This window comes from Mobula birostris, chromosome 15 (assembly GCF_030028105.1).
Source record: "Mobula birostris isolate sMobBir1 chromosome 15, sMobBir1.hap1, whole genome shotgun sequence".
In the NCBI taxonomy this organism is placed as follows: domain Eukaryota; kingdom Metazoa; phylum Chordata; class Chondrichthyes; order Myliobatiformes; family Myliobatidae; genus Mobula; species Mobula birostris.
Window position 1 is genome coordinate 83,104,501 of NC_092384.1, and position 17,768 is coordinate 83,122,268.

The 17,768-nt window shown below is 42.9% G+C and overlaps 1 protein-coding gene across 2 annotated transcripts in view; it reads left to right on the forward strand.

The window, feature by feature from the left end:
* The window catches only part of zc3h18 (zinc finger CCCH-type containing 18), a 303,202-nt gene that overhangs the window by 122,051 nt on the left and 163,383 nt on the right, over window positions 1-17,768 (forward strand). For both annotated transcript variants that reach the window (XM_072280013.1, XM_072280014.1), the window contains one exon: window positions 4,664-4,938. In XM_072280013.1, the coding sequence (XP_072136114.1) occupies window positions 4,664-4,938 (275 nt within the window). The remainder of the gene's footprint in view (window positions 1-4,663; window positions 4,939-17,768) is intronic.

Sequence of the window (17,768 nt, forward strand, 5' to 3'; positions counted from 1 at the left end):
CTAGCATTTTCCCCACCACCGATGTCAGGCTAACCAGTCTATAATTCCCTGGTTTCTCTCCCTTTTTTAAAAAGTGGGGTTACATTAGCCACCCTCCAATCCTCAGGAACTAATCCAGAATCCAAAGAGTTTTGAAAAATCATCACTAATGCATCCACTATTTCTTGGGCTACTTCCTTAAGCACTCTGGGATGCAGACCATCTGGCCCTGGGGATTTATCTGCCTTTAATCCCTTCAATTTACCTAACACCACTTCCCTACTAACATGTATTTCCCTCAGTTCCTCCATCTCACTAGACCCTCGGTTCCCTACTATTTCCGGAAGATTATTTATGTCCTCCTTAGTGAAGACAGAACCAAAGTAGTTATTCAATTGGTCTACCATGTCCTTGTTCCCCATGATCAATTCACCTGTTTCTGACTGTAAGGGACCTACATTTGTCTTAACCAATCTTTTTCTTTTCACATATCTATAAAAGATTTTACAGTCAGTTTTTATGTTCCCTGCCAGCTTTCTCTCATAAACTTTTTTCCCTTTCCTAATTAAGCCCTTTGTCCTCCTCTGCTGGACTCTGAATTTCTCCCAGTCCTTATGTGTGCTGCTTTTTTTGGCTAATTTGTATGTTTCTTCTTTGGAATTGATACTACCCCTAAGTTCCCTTGTCAGCCACGGGTGCACTACCTTCCCTTTTTTATTCTTTTGCATAACTGGGATGAACAATTGTTGTAGTTCATCCATGCGATCTTTAAATGCTTGCCATTGCATATCCACCGTCAACCCTTTAAGTATCTTAGCCAGTCTATCTTAGCTAATTCACGTCTCATACCTTCAAAGTTACCTTTCCTTAAGTTTAGAGCCTTTGTTTCTGGATTAACTATGTCACTCTCCATCTTAATGAAGAATTCCACCATATTATGGTCACTCTTACCCAAGGGGCCTCGCACGATAAGATTGCTAACTATCCCTTCCTCATTGCTCAATACTCAGTCTAGAATGGCCTGCTCTCTAGTTGGTTCCTTGACATGTTGGTTCAGAAACCATCCCGCATACATTCCAAGAAATTCTCTTCCTCAGCACCCTCACCAATTTGGTTCACCCAATCTACATGTAGATTGAAGACACCCATTATAACTGCTATTCCTTTATTGCACACATTTCTAATTTCCTGTTTAATACCGTCCCCAACCTCACTACTACTGTTAGGTGGCCTGTACACAACTCCCACCAGTGTTTTCTGCCCCTTAGTGTTATGCAGCTCTACCCATATCGATTCCACATCCTCCTGGCTAATGTCCTTCCTTTCTATTGCGTTAATCACCTCTCTAACCAGCAATGCTACCCACCTCCTTTTCTTTCATGTCTATCCCTCCTGAATATTGAATATCCCTGAATGTTGAGCTCCCATCCTTGGTCACCCTGGAGCTGTGTCTCTGTGATCCCAACTATATCATATTCATTAATAACAATCTGCACTTTTAATTCATCAACCTTGTTACGAATGCTCCTTGCATTGACACACAAAGCCTTCAGGCTTGCTTTTACAACACTCTTAGCCCTTATACAATTATGTTGAAAAGTGACCCTTTTTGATTTTTGCCCTAGATTTGCCTGCCTGCCACTTTTACTTGTCACCTTACTACTTTTTGCTTCTACTCTCATTTTACACCCCTTTGTCTCTCTGCATTTGTTCCCATCCCCCTGCCATATTAGTTTAAATCCTCCTGAACAACAGTAGCAAATGCTTCCCCTAGTACATTGGTTCCAGTCCAGCCCAGGTGCAGACCGTCCTGTTTTTACCGGTCCCACCTCCTCCAGAACTGGTTCCAATGCCCCAGAAATTTGAATCCCTCCCCCTTGCACCATTTTTCAAGCCAGGTATTCATCTGAAATAACCTCCTATTTCTACTCTGACTAGCACGTGGCACTGGTAGTAATCCAGAGATTATTACCTTTGTGGTCCTACTTTTTAGTTTATCTCCTAACTCCCTAAATTCACCTTGTAGGACCTCATCCTGTTTTTTACCTCTATTGTTGGTACCTATGTGCACCACGGCCACTGGCTGTTCACCCTCCCACTCCAGAATATCCTGCAGCCGCTCAGAGACATCCTTGACCCTTGCACCAGGGAGGCAACATACCCTCCTGGAGTCTCGTTTGCGGCTGCAGATACGCCTATCTGTTTCCCTTACAATCGAATCCCCTATCACTATAGCTCTCCCACTCCTTTTCCTTCCCTCCTGTGCTGCAGAGCCACCCATGGTGCCATGAACTCGGTTGCTGCTGCCTTCCCCGATGAGACATCTCCCCCAACAGTATCCAAAACAGTATATCTGTTTAGGAGGGAGATGACCTCAGGGGACTCCTGCACTACCTGCCTACTGCTATGCTGTCTAGTGGCCACCCATTCCATTTCTGCCTGTGTAGCCTTTACCTGCAGTGTGGCCAACTCACTGAACGTGCTATTCACCGCTTTCTCAGCATCGCGGATGCTCCAGTATGAATCCAATCGCAGCTCCAGCCGCTCAATGAAGACAAAACATTAAATATATCTCGGTTTTTGCTTGTTTCGGGCAGCTCTTTGCAACAGGAAAACATTTTCTTGAATTTCACCATCTTTTACAAATCTTACAAATGCTGCCACATGACATTTATTGGTGAAATCTCTTGATGCATCAACCTAGATAGAGAAGCTGTTGTTTTTCAGTGTCTCACACAAACCTCTTCAGCATCATGTGATATGTTATCTGTATGTCGACTTATCGTACTGTTTGAGAGTGAAACCTTTGCAATTTTTAGTACTGCAGCTTATCCTACCCACTCTAATTTTACATGCTGGCATTATTAGTTTCTCACCAACTGTGTGACCTTTCCTTTTCTGGGTAATAAGTTCTGCTACTAAATAACTTGCTTCCTGAGTTTTTACTGACTGTGACTTTATTAACAAAAGCTTTACTCTGTTTTGAGATTCCAATGGCCTTTTAAAATAATCAGCACTTTTACATGTAATATGGCTGTGATTTGTAGTTAAGTGTCTTTTCAATTTTGCTGGAGGCATTGCAGCATTTGTAAGTTGTTGCCCACAGACTAGGCACAATGGAATAGGACAAATCAGATCACCAGTCCATGTAAAACCCATTGATAAGTAACTTTCATTGTAAAGACAGACAGTGTTGTACTAGTGTTGTGAAATGACTCAGTTGATTGTAATTCTTCATCGTTAACCTTGTCAATATTGTATGTAGGCCTAGAATCCTCCTCTTCCATCTCACGCCTCCTCTTCAAAATCACCACATTGGGCTGACTTTAGAATGAAAATTTCCCTGCAATTTTGTACTACACTGGTAGAGTGGGTTTGCTCCCGTAAGTCAGTCGGCAGTGTGTAAGGGGAAGCTGGGGAGGTAATTCGGGAAGGAGAGGCTGACGTCACAGCCCAAGTTGGGCGAATCTATTTCGTGCTTGGAAAACACGCTACACACTCGTTGTCAGCCTACTGTCCTCCCCTGTGCAATACACCGCTCACCAGTAATCAACGGCCTCCCCTATCTCGTCAAAATTTGAGAATGGACTCAACTAAATAAACTACTGCATACTGCTAAACTGAGCTGAGAGACCCCTGATGAGAATGCTAATGGGGTCACTGCCCCCCGCTGTGAGCACTGACATCGGAGCATTGTGCAAAGTTCAAAAAACAATGTGTTTTTAAAATCACGATCTCTTGTGGAACCCAGTTGAGAAACCCTATAATCCCTTTCTTACTCTGCAGTCCCACCTATAAAGCCTCACTAAACAACTTTGCCAGTCTGAACATTGCTGTGAAATTTTCCCTGACTAGTAATGCCACCCTTGCCCCTCTATTACATCTAAAATAATAGAACCCTGAAACCCTGAGCTGCCAGTCCTGCCTCTCCTGCAACCAAGTCTATCTAAGCGCTACAATGTCATAATTTCACATCCTGATCTGTACCCCGAGCTCATTTGTCTTGTCTACAATACTCCTTACATTGAGTCTCAGAATTTAGGCTATTAATCCCACCATGCTGAATCTTTCAATTCCTGACAATGTTTCACACACCCACTGCTCTGGCACTCTGGTCCCCATCCCCCCTGCAACTCTGTTATGAACCCCTCCGCCACCCCCACCGTGCAACACTAGCAAACCTTCCTCTTCCAGCTTGGGTGTAAATCACCCCATCTTTCGTGGAAGAGAGCCTAATGATCCAAAAATCTAAAGAGCTCCATCCTATATCATCTCTCATCTCCTTAGCTATGTGTTAAACTTTGTTTTCCTATTCTGACCTCAGGTGATCTGAAATGTAACAATTTAACCACTCCCCCATGTGGTTATCTCTTTCCAAGGGTAGTGCTGTTTCACCCTTCCCTAGCCATTGGGTTCATTTCTGTCCTTGTTGATGAGCACACACATTGTGCATCATTAGTTGGGACAAGATTTCTGTCACCACTCTGACTACCTTGAACCTACATCTTGAGCTGTTGCTGACTCAGCTAAAATAAACTAGCCTAGCACAGAGTGAAATCACCATTTGACTAGTCCATCAATTGCTTGACTGGCTCAAGGTCCAGTTGAAGGGTGAAATTTTCAATGCTGCTTTGAAGGTTGATAGTGAAAGTAAACATTGTCTTTTTTATTCTTTCTGTGCCAGGAAAGAGAGAGAGAAAGGGAGAGAGAAAGAGATCGCGAAAGGGAGCGAGACAGACACCGAGAGCAGCGCGAGAGGGAAAGGGAAAGAGAAAGAGAACGAGGAAACAGGATACGGGAACGAGAGCGGGACAGGGAGCGTGAACGTGACAAAGAACGGCAGCGAAGAAAAGAAGAGTGGGAGCGAGAACGAGCGAAGCGAGAAGAGAAAGAGAGAGCACAAAAGGACAGAGAGCGAGAGAAAGAGAAACCAAAGCAGAGATCCCCACCTCCAACAAGGTAAGCACATTCCCTGGAAAGTTTGTCAGCGAATCCAGGTAGACCTTTGACACTAATATTCATCAGTAATGCCAGAGGTGCATGTGTATCCCTGCTTAATCCATCAACATTTCTGATGCATGTGGTTTAAATGTCTGTAATAGAGATTACCCCATTCATGGAGTCTGCAAACTCTTGTATTCAGTTGGGAGAGGAATTGCAGACAGCGGACTGTGGCTGCCACCCTGTGGGTATGTTTAGAAGATGCATGCAGGTGGATTTGACTCATTTGCATTCATCAGTAACTTGCAGAAGAAACCAAGCTTGAATAGTGATTTAAGCTCTTCTCGGGCTTCCAGCTGGGTACAAGCTGGAAGCCAGAGAAGAGTGTATTTGTCATATACACCAGGAAAGTTCTAGATCCATTTTGAATAGTGAGTTTGAAAACTCACTGTGTAAGCCCATGCATGAGATAAGTCACTGAAGTATCAGCAAGAATGAGAAGTTGCTGTTTCTGCTACATTCCACGTCACACATTTAGTTGTGGACACCTCTTGAATTTGCCTTACGTGTGCAGTTAACCCCATATGTTAGTCTTACCCTGAGCTCAGTCTCTGGTTTGACAGTATTTTGCATAGAGGGTTGAGAGGAAGCATCTTGCACCTGGAAGCTGATCATATGATAGTAAATCATAGTATTCAAAGGAAACAGCAGTATCTGGCTCTTATGTAGAATTTGTTACAAGCTAATTAGCTGATTTACAGAGGCAATGAGTAGTGAGAGGCTGTTGATAGGGCAAAATTGAAGTCAATAGGATGAGTTGCAGTGTAAATGGCGAACAAATTTGAAAAGGGTGAATACAGGACTGAAGGTGTTATATTTGAATGCGTGCAGTATAAAGAATAAGGTAGATGAACTTGCAGTATAGTTGCATTTTGGCAGGTATGATGTTGTAGGCATCACAAAATCATGGCTAAAAGAAGATTACAGCTGGGAGTTTAATATCAAGGATACACATTGTATTGGAAGGACAGGCAGGAAGGTAGAGGGATGGTGTTTCTCTTTTGGTAAGAAAAAAAATGAAATCACATCATTAGAAAGAGGTGACAAAGGGTTGGAAGATGTTGAATCATTGTGGATGGAGCTATGGAACTGCAGAGAGTGAAAAGACCTCGTTGGGAGACATATACAGACCCCCAAACAATAGTAAGGATGTGGTCTATAAATTACAATGGGACTTAGAAATGCATGCCAAAAGGGCAGTGTTACAATAGTAATGAGGGATTTCAATATGCAGATAGATTGGGAAAATCAGGTGGGTGCTAGGGTCCAGGAGAGGGAATTTCTAGAGAATCAGATTTAATATCACCAGCATGATGGGGAATTTCTAGAGTGCCTACAAGATGACTTTTCAGAGCAGCTCATGGTTGAGCCCATTAGATGATCAGCTGTTCTGGATTGGGTGTTGTGTAATGAACCAGAATTGATTAGAGAAATTAAGGTAGAAGAACCCTTTGGAGTAAGTGATCATAATATGATCTAATTCAGCCTGAAATTTGGAAAGGAGCTAAAGCCAGATGTATTATAATGAGGAGGAAAAGACCTACAGGAGTGCTGAGGAGCAAGTTCTGCATACCAGTGGTGGTGGGTGGAAGGAGCAGTAAGAGGAGGTGTGTTTGACCTGTCTCCTTCTCTTCCTGCTGTTACCACTGGGCGGGTGGTGCAGGAGCTTGGGTTCATGCCACTAGGTTGCCCTGCAGTCATCGGGCTCCTGGAGTAGCTTCACTGGCCTCAGTGTTGAACTGATTGGACGGCTGTGGCTGCAGCCAATGGGCTCGTGAACCAGCTGTGCTCATCTCAGTACTAAACTGGCTCCGTGGCTGTGGACTCACTTTCGGGGACTCTGTGGTTCATGTTCCATGTATTATTTGTTTGCTCGATTTGTTCTTTTTTTTTTTGCACAGTGGGTAAACAGTTGGTCTTTATTGTGTGAAGAAGTTTGTGGATTTGATTGTGTTTTTTTGTTTTGTGGCTGCCTGCAAATAACAATAATAATAATTTAACTTTGAATTTTGGTAGAGGTAGGAACCATCTTTGGACTGGGGAAGAAACCCAAGCGATCATAGGGAAAATGTATAAACTTAGATGGTGCTACAGTCGAACTCTGATAACCCAAGTTGTACTATTGTCACGCTAACTGCCATGGTACTATGGCGCTAGGGTGGTGTATGGTATGTTCATCTTCATTAGTTGGAGGATTGAGTTCAAGAGCCAGAACAGGTTATGTTGCAGCTATATAAAGCTCTGGCTAGTCCAGACTTGAGATATCCTAGCAGATATCCAAATGAATACACCTCCTGTACTCCTTGATGCGGGTTTCCACCATGCCTCCCGCTAGGCCAATATACGCTGCTCCACATTCATGGGCATTGGCTGGTGTTTGCTGGATTCTATGTGAATGCAAAGCAGTGTATATCATCAGATGGGATGCACAGTGGAAGCCACATCAAGAAGCACAGGAGATGTATCCGTTTGGGTTACCCGGAGAAATTGGTGGTGCAGAACACTGCATTCACCATGGCTATTGGGTTGACTTCAATGGCACAAAACTACGGGCTTTTGGGACTGCCTGATAAAGAAAGCCATTGAAATAGAACTAGAGGGGAAAAAAAATTTAGAGACAAAGAACTGGAATTAGATTGTAAACGAGGTGGGAGACCAGAAATCGGATTGGATGAGGACTAACCAATCGAGAGGGACGGACTACAGGGGTATAAATACAACTGGACTAGACATGCCCACACATCATCCCTGATGAAGATAGCAAAGTTTGTCATTGAAACATCGGTTATAATCTACACTTGTTCCCGGCTGGAAGCTCAAGAAGAGTTTATTTGTAATTTATTAGAGTTTGTCAAAAATATGGGCCAAGTAGATCTGCCATCGGCTCCAGAAGACACTTGATAATGTGCTGCACAGCTGTTATTGTGGAAAAATAATGTTTATGTTATGGAATGTAACATTTTGGAATAGATGGAAGGTTGGTTGGCAAATAAGACATGGAGAGTAGATATAAATAGTTTTTCGCAGGGATTAGTGCTGGGCATCAGTGACTTAGATGAAGGCATTGAGTTTGGTAGATTTACTAATGACACTAAGATATGTAGGAAAGGACTTGTGAAGAAAATAAAAAGAAGGTACTGTGGAAGTCGAATCCAGATAAAATTACTCAGAGACCGTATAAGTACAAACTCTTTATTCAAAGCACCTGCGGCTTACTCAGTTAGTCGCTCAAACAGGAACAGTCTGTCTGTGACTGTTCCTGCCCGATCCACGAAACTAACTAAAAATTCCCCTTGCAACACAGATATATTTGTTCAGATACCTCTCACACAAGACAGGCTGGAGTCAAAGTTATCCACTACATGACAGCCCCAAAAGACAAATTACAGAATAGGCATAATGGACAGAACATAGAGAAACAGGCTGGAATGGTCCTATGAGTGCACAAGGAGATAAGCATCCTGAAACCCTAGCTAGCTACCTTCAAGAAGAAATATAGCTCAGCATGGCTTAGCACATCTGTTGATTTCATCAGCGGCTTCTTTCAGAAAAACAGGCTGTTATTGTTTAACGAAGTGTTAACCCTTTTTACATACTTTATCAGTACAGATATATAGGTTAAGAGAATGGGTAAAGATCTGGCAAATGATGTTGATGATGTTATGGACGAAATGGGAGGTAAGGACCTCGATAAAATCACTGTCACTAAAGAGATAGTGATGGACCTGAAGGTAGATAGGTTCCCTGGTCCTGATGGGATGCATCCCAGGGTGCTGAGGAATTGACGGAGGTTATAGTAGACGTGTTGGTAATCATTTACCAAAATTCTCTAGACTCTGGGCAGGTCCCGGCGGATTGGAAGACAGCAAATGTCACGCCATTTTTTAAAAAAGGATGTAGGTAAAAGACAGGCAACCATAGGCCAGTTAGCTTAACATCTGTAGTCGGGAAAATGCTTGAAGCTGTCATTAAGGAAGAAATGGCGAAACATTTAGAAAGTAGTGGTTCCATTAGACAGACGCAGCATGGATTCAGAAAGGGCAGGTCCAGTTTGACAAACTTACTGGAGTTCTTTGAGGACATAATGAGTGCAGTGGATAGAGGGGAACAGGTGGATGTCGTATACTTGGATTTCAAGAAGGTCTTCGATAAGGTGCTGCACAAGAGACTTATAAATAAGATACAGATGCATGGAGTCGGAGGAAGTTTATTGGCATGGATAGTGGATTGGTTAACCAATAGAAGGCAGAGAGTTGGTATAAATGGGTGTTCCTCCGGTTGGCAGTCAGTGGTGCCGCAGGGGTTGGTGCTGGGCCCGCAGCTGTTTACCATTTACGTTGATGATTTGGAATAGGGGACTGAATGTAATGTAGCAAAATTTGCTGATGACACTAAACTGAGTGGAAAAACAAATTGTACATCAGATATGGAGAATCTACAGAGGGATACAGATAGGTTAAGTGAGTGGGCCAAGGTCTGGCAGATGGAATACAACGTTGGTAAATGCGAGATCATCCATTTTGGAAAGAATAATAGAAGAGCAGATTATTATTTAAATGGTGAAAGATTGAAGCATGCTGTTGTGCAGAGGGACTTGGGAGTGCTTGTGCATGAATCGCAAAAAGTTGGCTTGCAGGTACAACAGGTTATTAAGAAGGCAAAGGAAATGTTGGCCTTCATTGCTAGAGAGATTGAATTCAAGAGCAGGGAGGTCATACTGCAACTATACAGGGTACTGGTGAGGCTGCACCTGGAGTACTGTGTGCAGTTCTGGTCTCCATACTTGAGGAAGGATACACTGGCTTTGGAGGCAATGCAGAGGAGGTTCACCAGGTTGATTCCAGAGATGAAGGGGTTAACTTATGAGAAGAGATTCAATCGCCTGGGACTATACTCTCTGGAATTCAGAAGAATGAGAGGGGATTTTATAGAAACATACAAAATTTTGAAAGGTATAGATAAGATAGAAGTAGGAAAGTTGTTTCCATTGGTAGGTGAGACTAGAACTAGGGGATATTCCCTCAAGTTTCAAGGGAGAAGATTTAGGACGGACATGAGGAGAAACTGTTTTTCCCAGAGAGTAGTGAATCTGTGGAATTCTCTGCCCTGGGAAGCAGTTGAGGCTTCTTCACTAAATATATTTAAGATACAGTTAGATAGATTTTTACATAGTAGGGGAATTAAGGGTTATGGAGAAAAGGCAGGTAGATGGAGCTGAGTTTACGGACAGATGAGCCATGATCTTATTGAATGGCAGGGCAGGCTCGATGGGCCAGATGACCCTCTATTCTGAGGCTGTTCCTAAGCTCACCCATTATAGGAAATATCCTCTCCACATCCACTTTATCTAGACCTTTAAATATTCAGTGTGTTTCAGTGAGAACCCCCTCATTCTTCTAAATTCCTGTGAGTGCAGGACCAGGACCATCAAATACTCCTCATATGTTAATCCTTTCATTTCCAGAATCATTCTTATGAACCTCCTCTGGACTTTCTCCAATGCCAGCACATCTTTACTTAGATAAAGGGGCCCAAAGCTGTTCACAATACTTCTAGTTCTGGTTCAGGAGCCTGGTGGTTGAGGGGTAATAACTGTTCCTGAACCTGAGACTCCTATACCTCCTTCCTGGTGGTAGCAGCAAGAAGAAAGCATGGCCAGATGTCTTCAACAGCTTTTCACCATGGTAAACAAGTTTGCATGCTGTCAGAGGTTTTCCTTTTGTTCTATCCATTTTTTTCCTCGCCCATCCTGCAGCTTATTTTTTATTTTACAAAAAACTTTAACCTCTGTGTCTCTTTTCACGGCTATTGCCTGATCTGCTGAGTGTCTCCAGCATTTTCTGTTTTTATTTGAAATTTCCAACAACTGCAGTTTTTGATTTTTCTCAGTCTGACACAGTTTGTGCTGACAGATAATGTTCTAGACTCCCCCATCACAATCCTGGATGCATCCTGTCCCAGCGACTGAAGAGACTCCAAGTTGTATGTACATGACAAGGAGCAGTGTTTATAATCCTCAGCATTGACTCCAGGTCAGCAAGGTCCCATCATGGCCGGTCAGTCATAATAAATTAATCCTTCTGACTACGCTTGCTGTACTCTCTCAGCTCAAGAATAATGCTTATTCAAGTTGAACCCAAGAACTGTCCCTGAGAAGGTAGTGGTGAGCTACTGCCATTGTAGGTATATCCACAATGCTGTTGTAGAGTTATACCCAATGATGATGAAGGGATGGAGATGTATTTCAAGTGGCTTGGCTATGTTCCCGTGCCTTTGCTACCCTAGATCTCTACCAGCTAGGACATGGCTGTGGAATGTGCCGTGTGAGGAGTCTTGCTGAGGCATGCAGTCCGTCCTGAAGTATGTACTAATCCCTGCAGTTGTGTGCTGATGGTTTTGTAAGGTCAGATGGATTGAGTGTATTATGTTTTGTGAACAGGATACATCTGAGCAATTTCCACATTGTCAGGTAGGTGTCAGTCTTTACCTGTACAGGAACAACTTAGCTGGAGGTTCAGTTTAATATCAGAGAATGTATATAGTATACAACCTGAAATTCTTGCTCTTTACAGACATCCACAAAACAGAAGTAAGGCTCTAAAGAATGAATGTCAGAAAACAGTAGAACCCCAAGCATCCCCCTCCCCGACTCCCAAGCACAAGCAGCAGCCAAAACTTCAACCCTCACCCATCCACTTCCTTCACCAAAAGCCCCACCCAAAGCTGCTGAAGACCATGATCTGAAGTCCAACGAAACAACCACTCTCCATTCCAACACTTTAACATTTCACCGGCTCTCTCTCAATAATGAGGGAGAGGTATTGCTCCTGCCAGAGAGAGGAGAGCAGCAGCTACTTCTGACAGACAGGCCTTGAGTTGCACAGGTAGCTATTGTCTGGTCCCTTAGATATTGTACCAGTACTGTGCAAAGGTCTTAGGTGTGTGTCTGTGTGTGTATATGTATAATACCTAAGACTTTAGCACAATATTGTATTTGTCAACGTGGAGCAGAGAGCAGGTTTGTAAATCTGGCAGGAGCAAAGGATGTTGAGAATGGCGAGGGTGGAGCAGAGTGGGAGGTATGTGGGAAAGGTGGCAGAGGAGTGCTGGGGTGGGGGTTGACGGGTTGACCCAGCCCTGAGACACCAGGCAAGGTCATTTGATTCCAAACAGTTGGTTTATTGATCATTACAGAGCGTCTGTCTGGTGCTTCCAGCTCCCTCCCTTTTCTCTTTCCGAACCATGATTTCCCTCTCCCTGTTCCATTGCCACTTTGTCTGCAATAGGATTCAAAGAATTCAAAGTACATTTATTATCAAAGTATGTATGTAGATGAGCCCCGAGATTCATCTTCCCCACAAAACAAAAAAACTATGGAACCTACTCAAAGAAAACATCAACCCCTCCCCCCACACACGAAAGAACAAATAGCACAAACAGCAACAAGAAAGAATGAGCGAAAACACATAAAACACAAAATTAAGAGTTCACAAACAACAGGAATTCTGCAGATTGTGGAAATTCAAGCAACACACATAAAAGTTGCTGGTGAACGCAGCAGGCCAGGCAGCATCTCTAGGAAGAGGAACAGTCGACGTTTCAGGCCGAGACCCTTTGTCAGGACTAACTGAAGGAAGAGTGAGTAAGGGATTTGAAAGTTGGAGGGAGAGGGGGAGATCCTAAGTGATAGGAGAAGACAGGAGGGGGAGGGATGGAGCCAAGAGCTGGACAGGTGATAGGCAAAAGGGATAAGAGAGGATCATGGGACAGGAGGTCCGGGAAGAAAGACAAGGGGGGGGGGGTCCCAGAGGATGGGCAAGGGGTATATTCAGAGGGACAGAGGGAGAAAAAGGAGAGTGAGAGAAAGAATGTGTGTATACAAATTTCAAGGCCAGCCACAAATGCTCTATTGGATTGAGGTCTTGTCTCTGACCTGGCCACTCCAGGACATTAACTTTGTTGTTTTTAAGCCATTCCTGTGTAGCTTTGGCTTTGTGCTTGGGATCATTGTCTTTCAGGGAAAACAAATCATCTCCCAAGTCACAGTTCTCTTGCAGACTGCATCAGGTTTTCCTCCAGGATTTCCCTGTATTTTGCTGCATTCATTTTACCCTCTACTTTCACAAGCCTTCCAGGGCCTGCTGCAGTGAAGCATCCTCACAGCGTGATGCCGCCATCACCATGCTTCATGGTAGGGATGGTGTGTTTTTGATGATGTGTGGTGTTTGGCATATGCCAAACATAGTGTTTAGTCTGATGGCCAAAAAGCTTAATTTTGGTTTCATCAGGCCATAGAATCTACTTCCAGCTGACTTCAGAATCTCCCATATGCCTTCTGGCAAACCCTAGCCAAGATTTCATGTGAGTTTTTTTTTTTCAACAGTGGCTTTCTCTTTGCCACTTTCCTATAAAGCTGTGACTGGTGAAGCACCCGGATGACAGTTGCCGTACACAAAGGCTCTCCTATCTCAGCCACTGAAGCTTGTAATTCAACCAGAGATGTCATTAGTCCCTTGGTAGCCTCACTCACTAATCCCCTTTCTCAGTTTTTGAGAATGGCCTGTCATAGGCAGATTTACAGCTGTGCTATATTCTTTCCATTTCTTGATGATTGACTTAACTGTACTCCAAAGGATATTCAGTGACTTGGAAATTTTCTTGTATCCATCTCCTGGCTTGTGCTTTTCAATAACTCTTTCATGGATGAATACTTGTGCAATCAATTATTTTGTATTTTATATTTGTAATTAATTTAAGTCACTTTGTAGAGATTTGTTTTCACTTTCTGTTGTTCCATGTCAAAATGTCAAATTAAGTCCTCTGAGTCAATGTTGTATAACAACAAAACATGAAAACTTCCAGGGGAGGAGTGAATATTTTTTTTAAGGCACTGTATGCAAATAAATAAACAGTTGACGTTTCCAGCCGAGGCCTTTCTTCAGGACTGAGAGGAACGGGGAAGAGGCCAGAATAAGCAGTTTGGGGAAGGGGAGAGAGGAGGAGGCTAGTAGGAATCTTATAGGGAAGAGTGGACCATGGGAGAAAGGGAAGGAGGGGGGAGATACAGGGGAGAGTAATGGGCAGGTGAGAAGAGGTAAAAGGTTAGAGTGGTGAACAGTGGAAGGGTGGTGGATTTACTTACCAAAAGGAGAAACGGATAATCCTGCCAAGAGGGTTGGAGGCTACCCAGATAGAATATGTTTAGTCAATTTATAACAGGTTTCACCACTGTAGAGGAGGCCGCATCAGGAGCACCAGAATGGCGGAACAGACTCAATGGGCTGAATAATAAAATAAATGCAGAATTAATGAAAATTAAAAAGACAGGTGTTGGAAATTTGGAAAAAAGCTAGAAAATATTGGGAAACATTAGGGACATTGAGCTGCAGAGATGGAGCTGTGCTCAGCAGTCATGCTGTAGGAATGCTGGTGTAGATTTAACAACAGAGGAGGCTGCTTCAAGAACATCCCTATTCTCAGTGATGGCTGGGTCCAGTACGCAAGTGCTAAAGACAAGACCAAAGCGTTCACAATCATATTCAGTCACTAATCCAGCTGAGCATCCCCATCATCGCAAAAGAGCCTGGTAACAAGGTGTCATGACAACAAACTTTCTTTCCATATCAACAAAACATAAGACCCTGTCATTGACAACAGGAAATGGAGGTGATGCACATGCTGTTGTTTATATCAACTGTGCTGATGTTAAGAGCTGATTCAAAACACAGCTGAGGATAAATCTACATTGACAATTTTTTCATTCCTTCCTCCAGTTTGTTTGGTGTAGTTTGACTGATAGTACGGTCACACTGATTTAAAATTCTTTCCAGAACTGTATCTTCATCAAGTGTCATCTTTGCCATTTAAAAATGCACGTGAAATGTTATTACAAGATAAAAGCTGGGAGCAGAAGAAACTATCTATCCCTTCAGACCGCTTCTGATTTTCATCAAGGTCATCTCCATTTCCCTTATTTACTTATCCCTTTCATCCCATAACCTCCAGAAATCTAATGATCCTTATTTTAAAACAACTCAACTTGTGACCATGCTATCAGTCAAACTACACCAAACAAACTGGAGGAAGGAATGAAAAAATTGTCAATGTAGAGTTATCCTCAACTGTGTTTTGAATCAGCTCTTAACATCAGCACAGTTGATATAAACAACAGCATGTGCATCACCTCCATTTCCTGTTGTCAATGACAAGGTCTTATGTTTTGTTGATATGGAAAGTAAGTTTGTTGTCATGACACCTTGTTACCAGGCTCTTTTGCGATGATGGGGATGCTCAGCTGGATTAGTGACTGAATATGATTGTGAACGCTTTGGTCCTTAGCACTTTCTCTTCCCTTCAGCGAAGAACTTCAGAGATTTGCCATTTATCCCATTAATGACAGGCCAGTTGGCTTGAGTGGTTGGGAAGATGTTGGAGTCGATTGTTAAGGATGAGATCTCATGATATTTGAAGGCATGTGATAAAATAGGCCAAAGTCAGCATGGTTTCTCCAAGGGAAAATCTTGCCAGACAAATCTTTCAGGAAATTACAAGCAGGATAGACAAAGTAAAATCGCTGGATGGTATTACTGGAAAAGTTACAGCTTTGGCTGATTGGCAGGAGGCAAAGAGTGGGAATAAAGGAAGCCTTTCCTGGTTGGCTGCCAGTGACTAGTGGTATTCTGCAGGAGCTGGTGTTGTTTCTTTTCATGTTGTATGTAAATGATTTGGATGAAAAAGTCAATGGCATTGTGGCCAAGTTTACGGACAGTACAAAGATAGGTGGAGGGGCAGATAGCATTGAGGAAACGGAGGCTGCAGAAGGGCTTATGTTAGGAGAATGGGCAAAGAAGTGGCAGATGGAATACAGTGTCGGGAAGTACGTATATGGTCATGTACTTTAGTAGAAGGAATAAAAGCATAGACTATTTTCTAAATGGGCAGAAAATTCAAAAATTTAAGGTGCAAAGGGAATTGGGACTTGTGCAAGATTCCCTCAACGTTAACTTGCATGTTGAATCAGTGGTGAGGAAGGCAAATGCAATGTTAGTATTCATTTCAAGAATATAAAAGCAGATGTTTGGCTGCTGTTTTACAGGTTTCCCCTGCTATCCGAATGTGGAACGTTCCTGTGGAACCGTTTGTAAGCTGAAATGGCGTAAAGCGAAGAAGCAATTACCATTAATTTATATGGGAAAATTTTTCGAGAGTTCCCAGACCCAAAAAGTAACCTACCAAATCATACCAAATAGCACATAAAACCTAAAGTAACACTAACGTATAGTAAAAGCAGGAACAATATGATAAATACACAGCTTATATAAAAGTAGAAATAATGTATGTACAGTGTAGTTTCATTTAACAGAATTGGGAAGTTTAAGCCAAAATTGATTTGTCGAAAAAAATCAGCACGTACACACGTGTGCATGTCACGCGTTCGCATGTACATGCACGTCACGCATGCACACGTACATGCATTTGCACGTCACTCATGCACACATGCCTGCCCGCGCAAGGCTTCATGGTGATGGTAGTCTTTCTCGGGGTAAGCACAAGTTTAAAGTGAGCATCTTTTTTTGTAAAAGCGAAAATCCTCTTTCGGTTACTAATGTAGGTCTTTCGTAAAAGCGAAATGTCGTAAAGAGAACGTTCGGAAAGCGGGGGACACCTGTATATGGCCACAATTGTAGTATTGTGAGCAGTTTTGGGTTCCATATCTAAGAAGGGATATGCTGACATTTGATAGGGTTCAGAGGAGGTTCACAAGAATGCTTCTGGGAATGAAAGGGTTGCCATATGAGGACCGATTGATGGCTCCAGACCTGTACTCCCTGGAATTCAAAAGAATTAAGGGAATCTTATTGAAATCTATTGAATATTGAATGGCCTAGATGGAGTGGATGTGGAGAGGATGTTTCCTGTAGTGGGGGAGTCTAGGATCAAGTGGTGCAACCTCAGAATAGAGAGCAGTCCATTTATAACATAGATGATGAATTTCTTCAGCCAGAGGCTGATGAATTTGTGGAATTCGTTGCCATAGGCGACTATGAAGTCCAAGTAATTGGGTATATTTAAGGTACAAGTTGGTAGGTTCTTGATTAGCCTGGCCATGAAGGGTTACGGGGAGAAGGCAGGAGAATAGGGTTGAGAGGGAAAATGGATCAGCCATGATGAAATGGCAGAGTAGACCCGATGGGCTGAATGGCCTAATTCTTATCTCCAAGATCTTATGGTCAACACCGACCCATGCAGAACACCAGTAGTCACTGACAGCCAACCTGAAAAGGCCACTGTTTGCCTCATGCCAATCAGCCAAACTTCCATCTATGCTGGTATCTAGCAATTTTGTGCCAAAATTTTTATCTACTGACACTCCGCTCCCACATTGTGCTCCATTTTTCTACCATCCCTGGGCCTTTCTGAAGTTTTATTAAATGTCTGCTTCTATTACTACCCCTGGCAGGGTGTACCATGCTCCCTCCCCCTCTATATTTTCCTCCAATCACATTAAAATTATGCCCTCTCATATTAGTCCTTTCCACCCTCGGAAGGGTTTCACTCTGAAACATCGATAATATTCCATAGATGCTGCTTGGCCTGCTGAGTTCTTCCTGCATTTTGTGTGTGCTGCTTGGATTTCCAGCATCTGCAGATTTTCTCTTGTTCCCAAGAACTTTGTTCCTCCACACTGTCAAAAATCTTGCCATTATACCTGCATTCTACCTTCAAATCTGACCTTCCAAAGTAATGTTGGTATTTATTTCAAGGGAAATAGAATATAAAAGCATGGA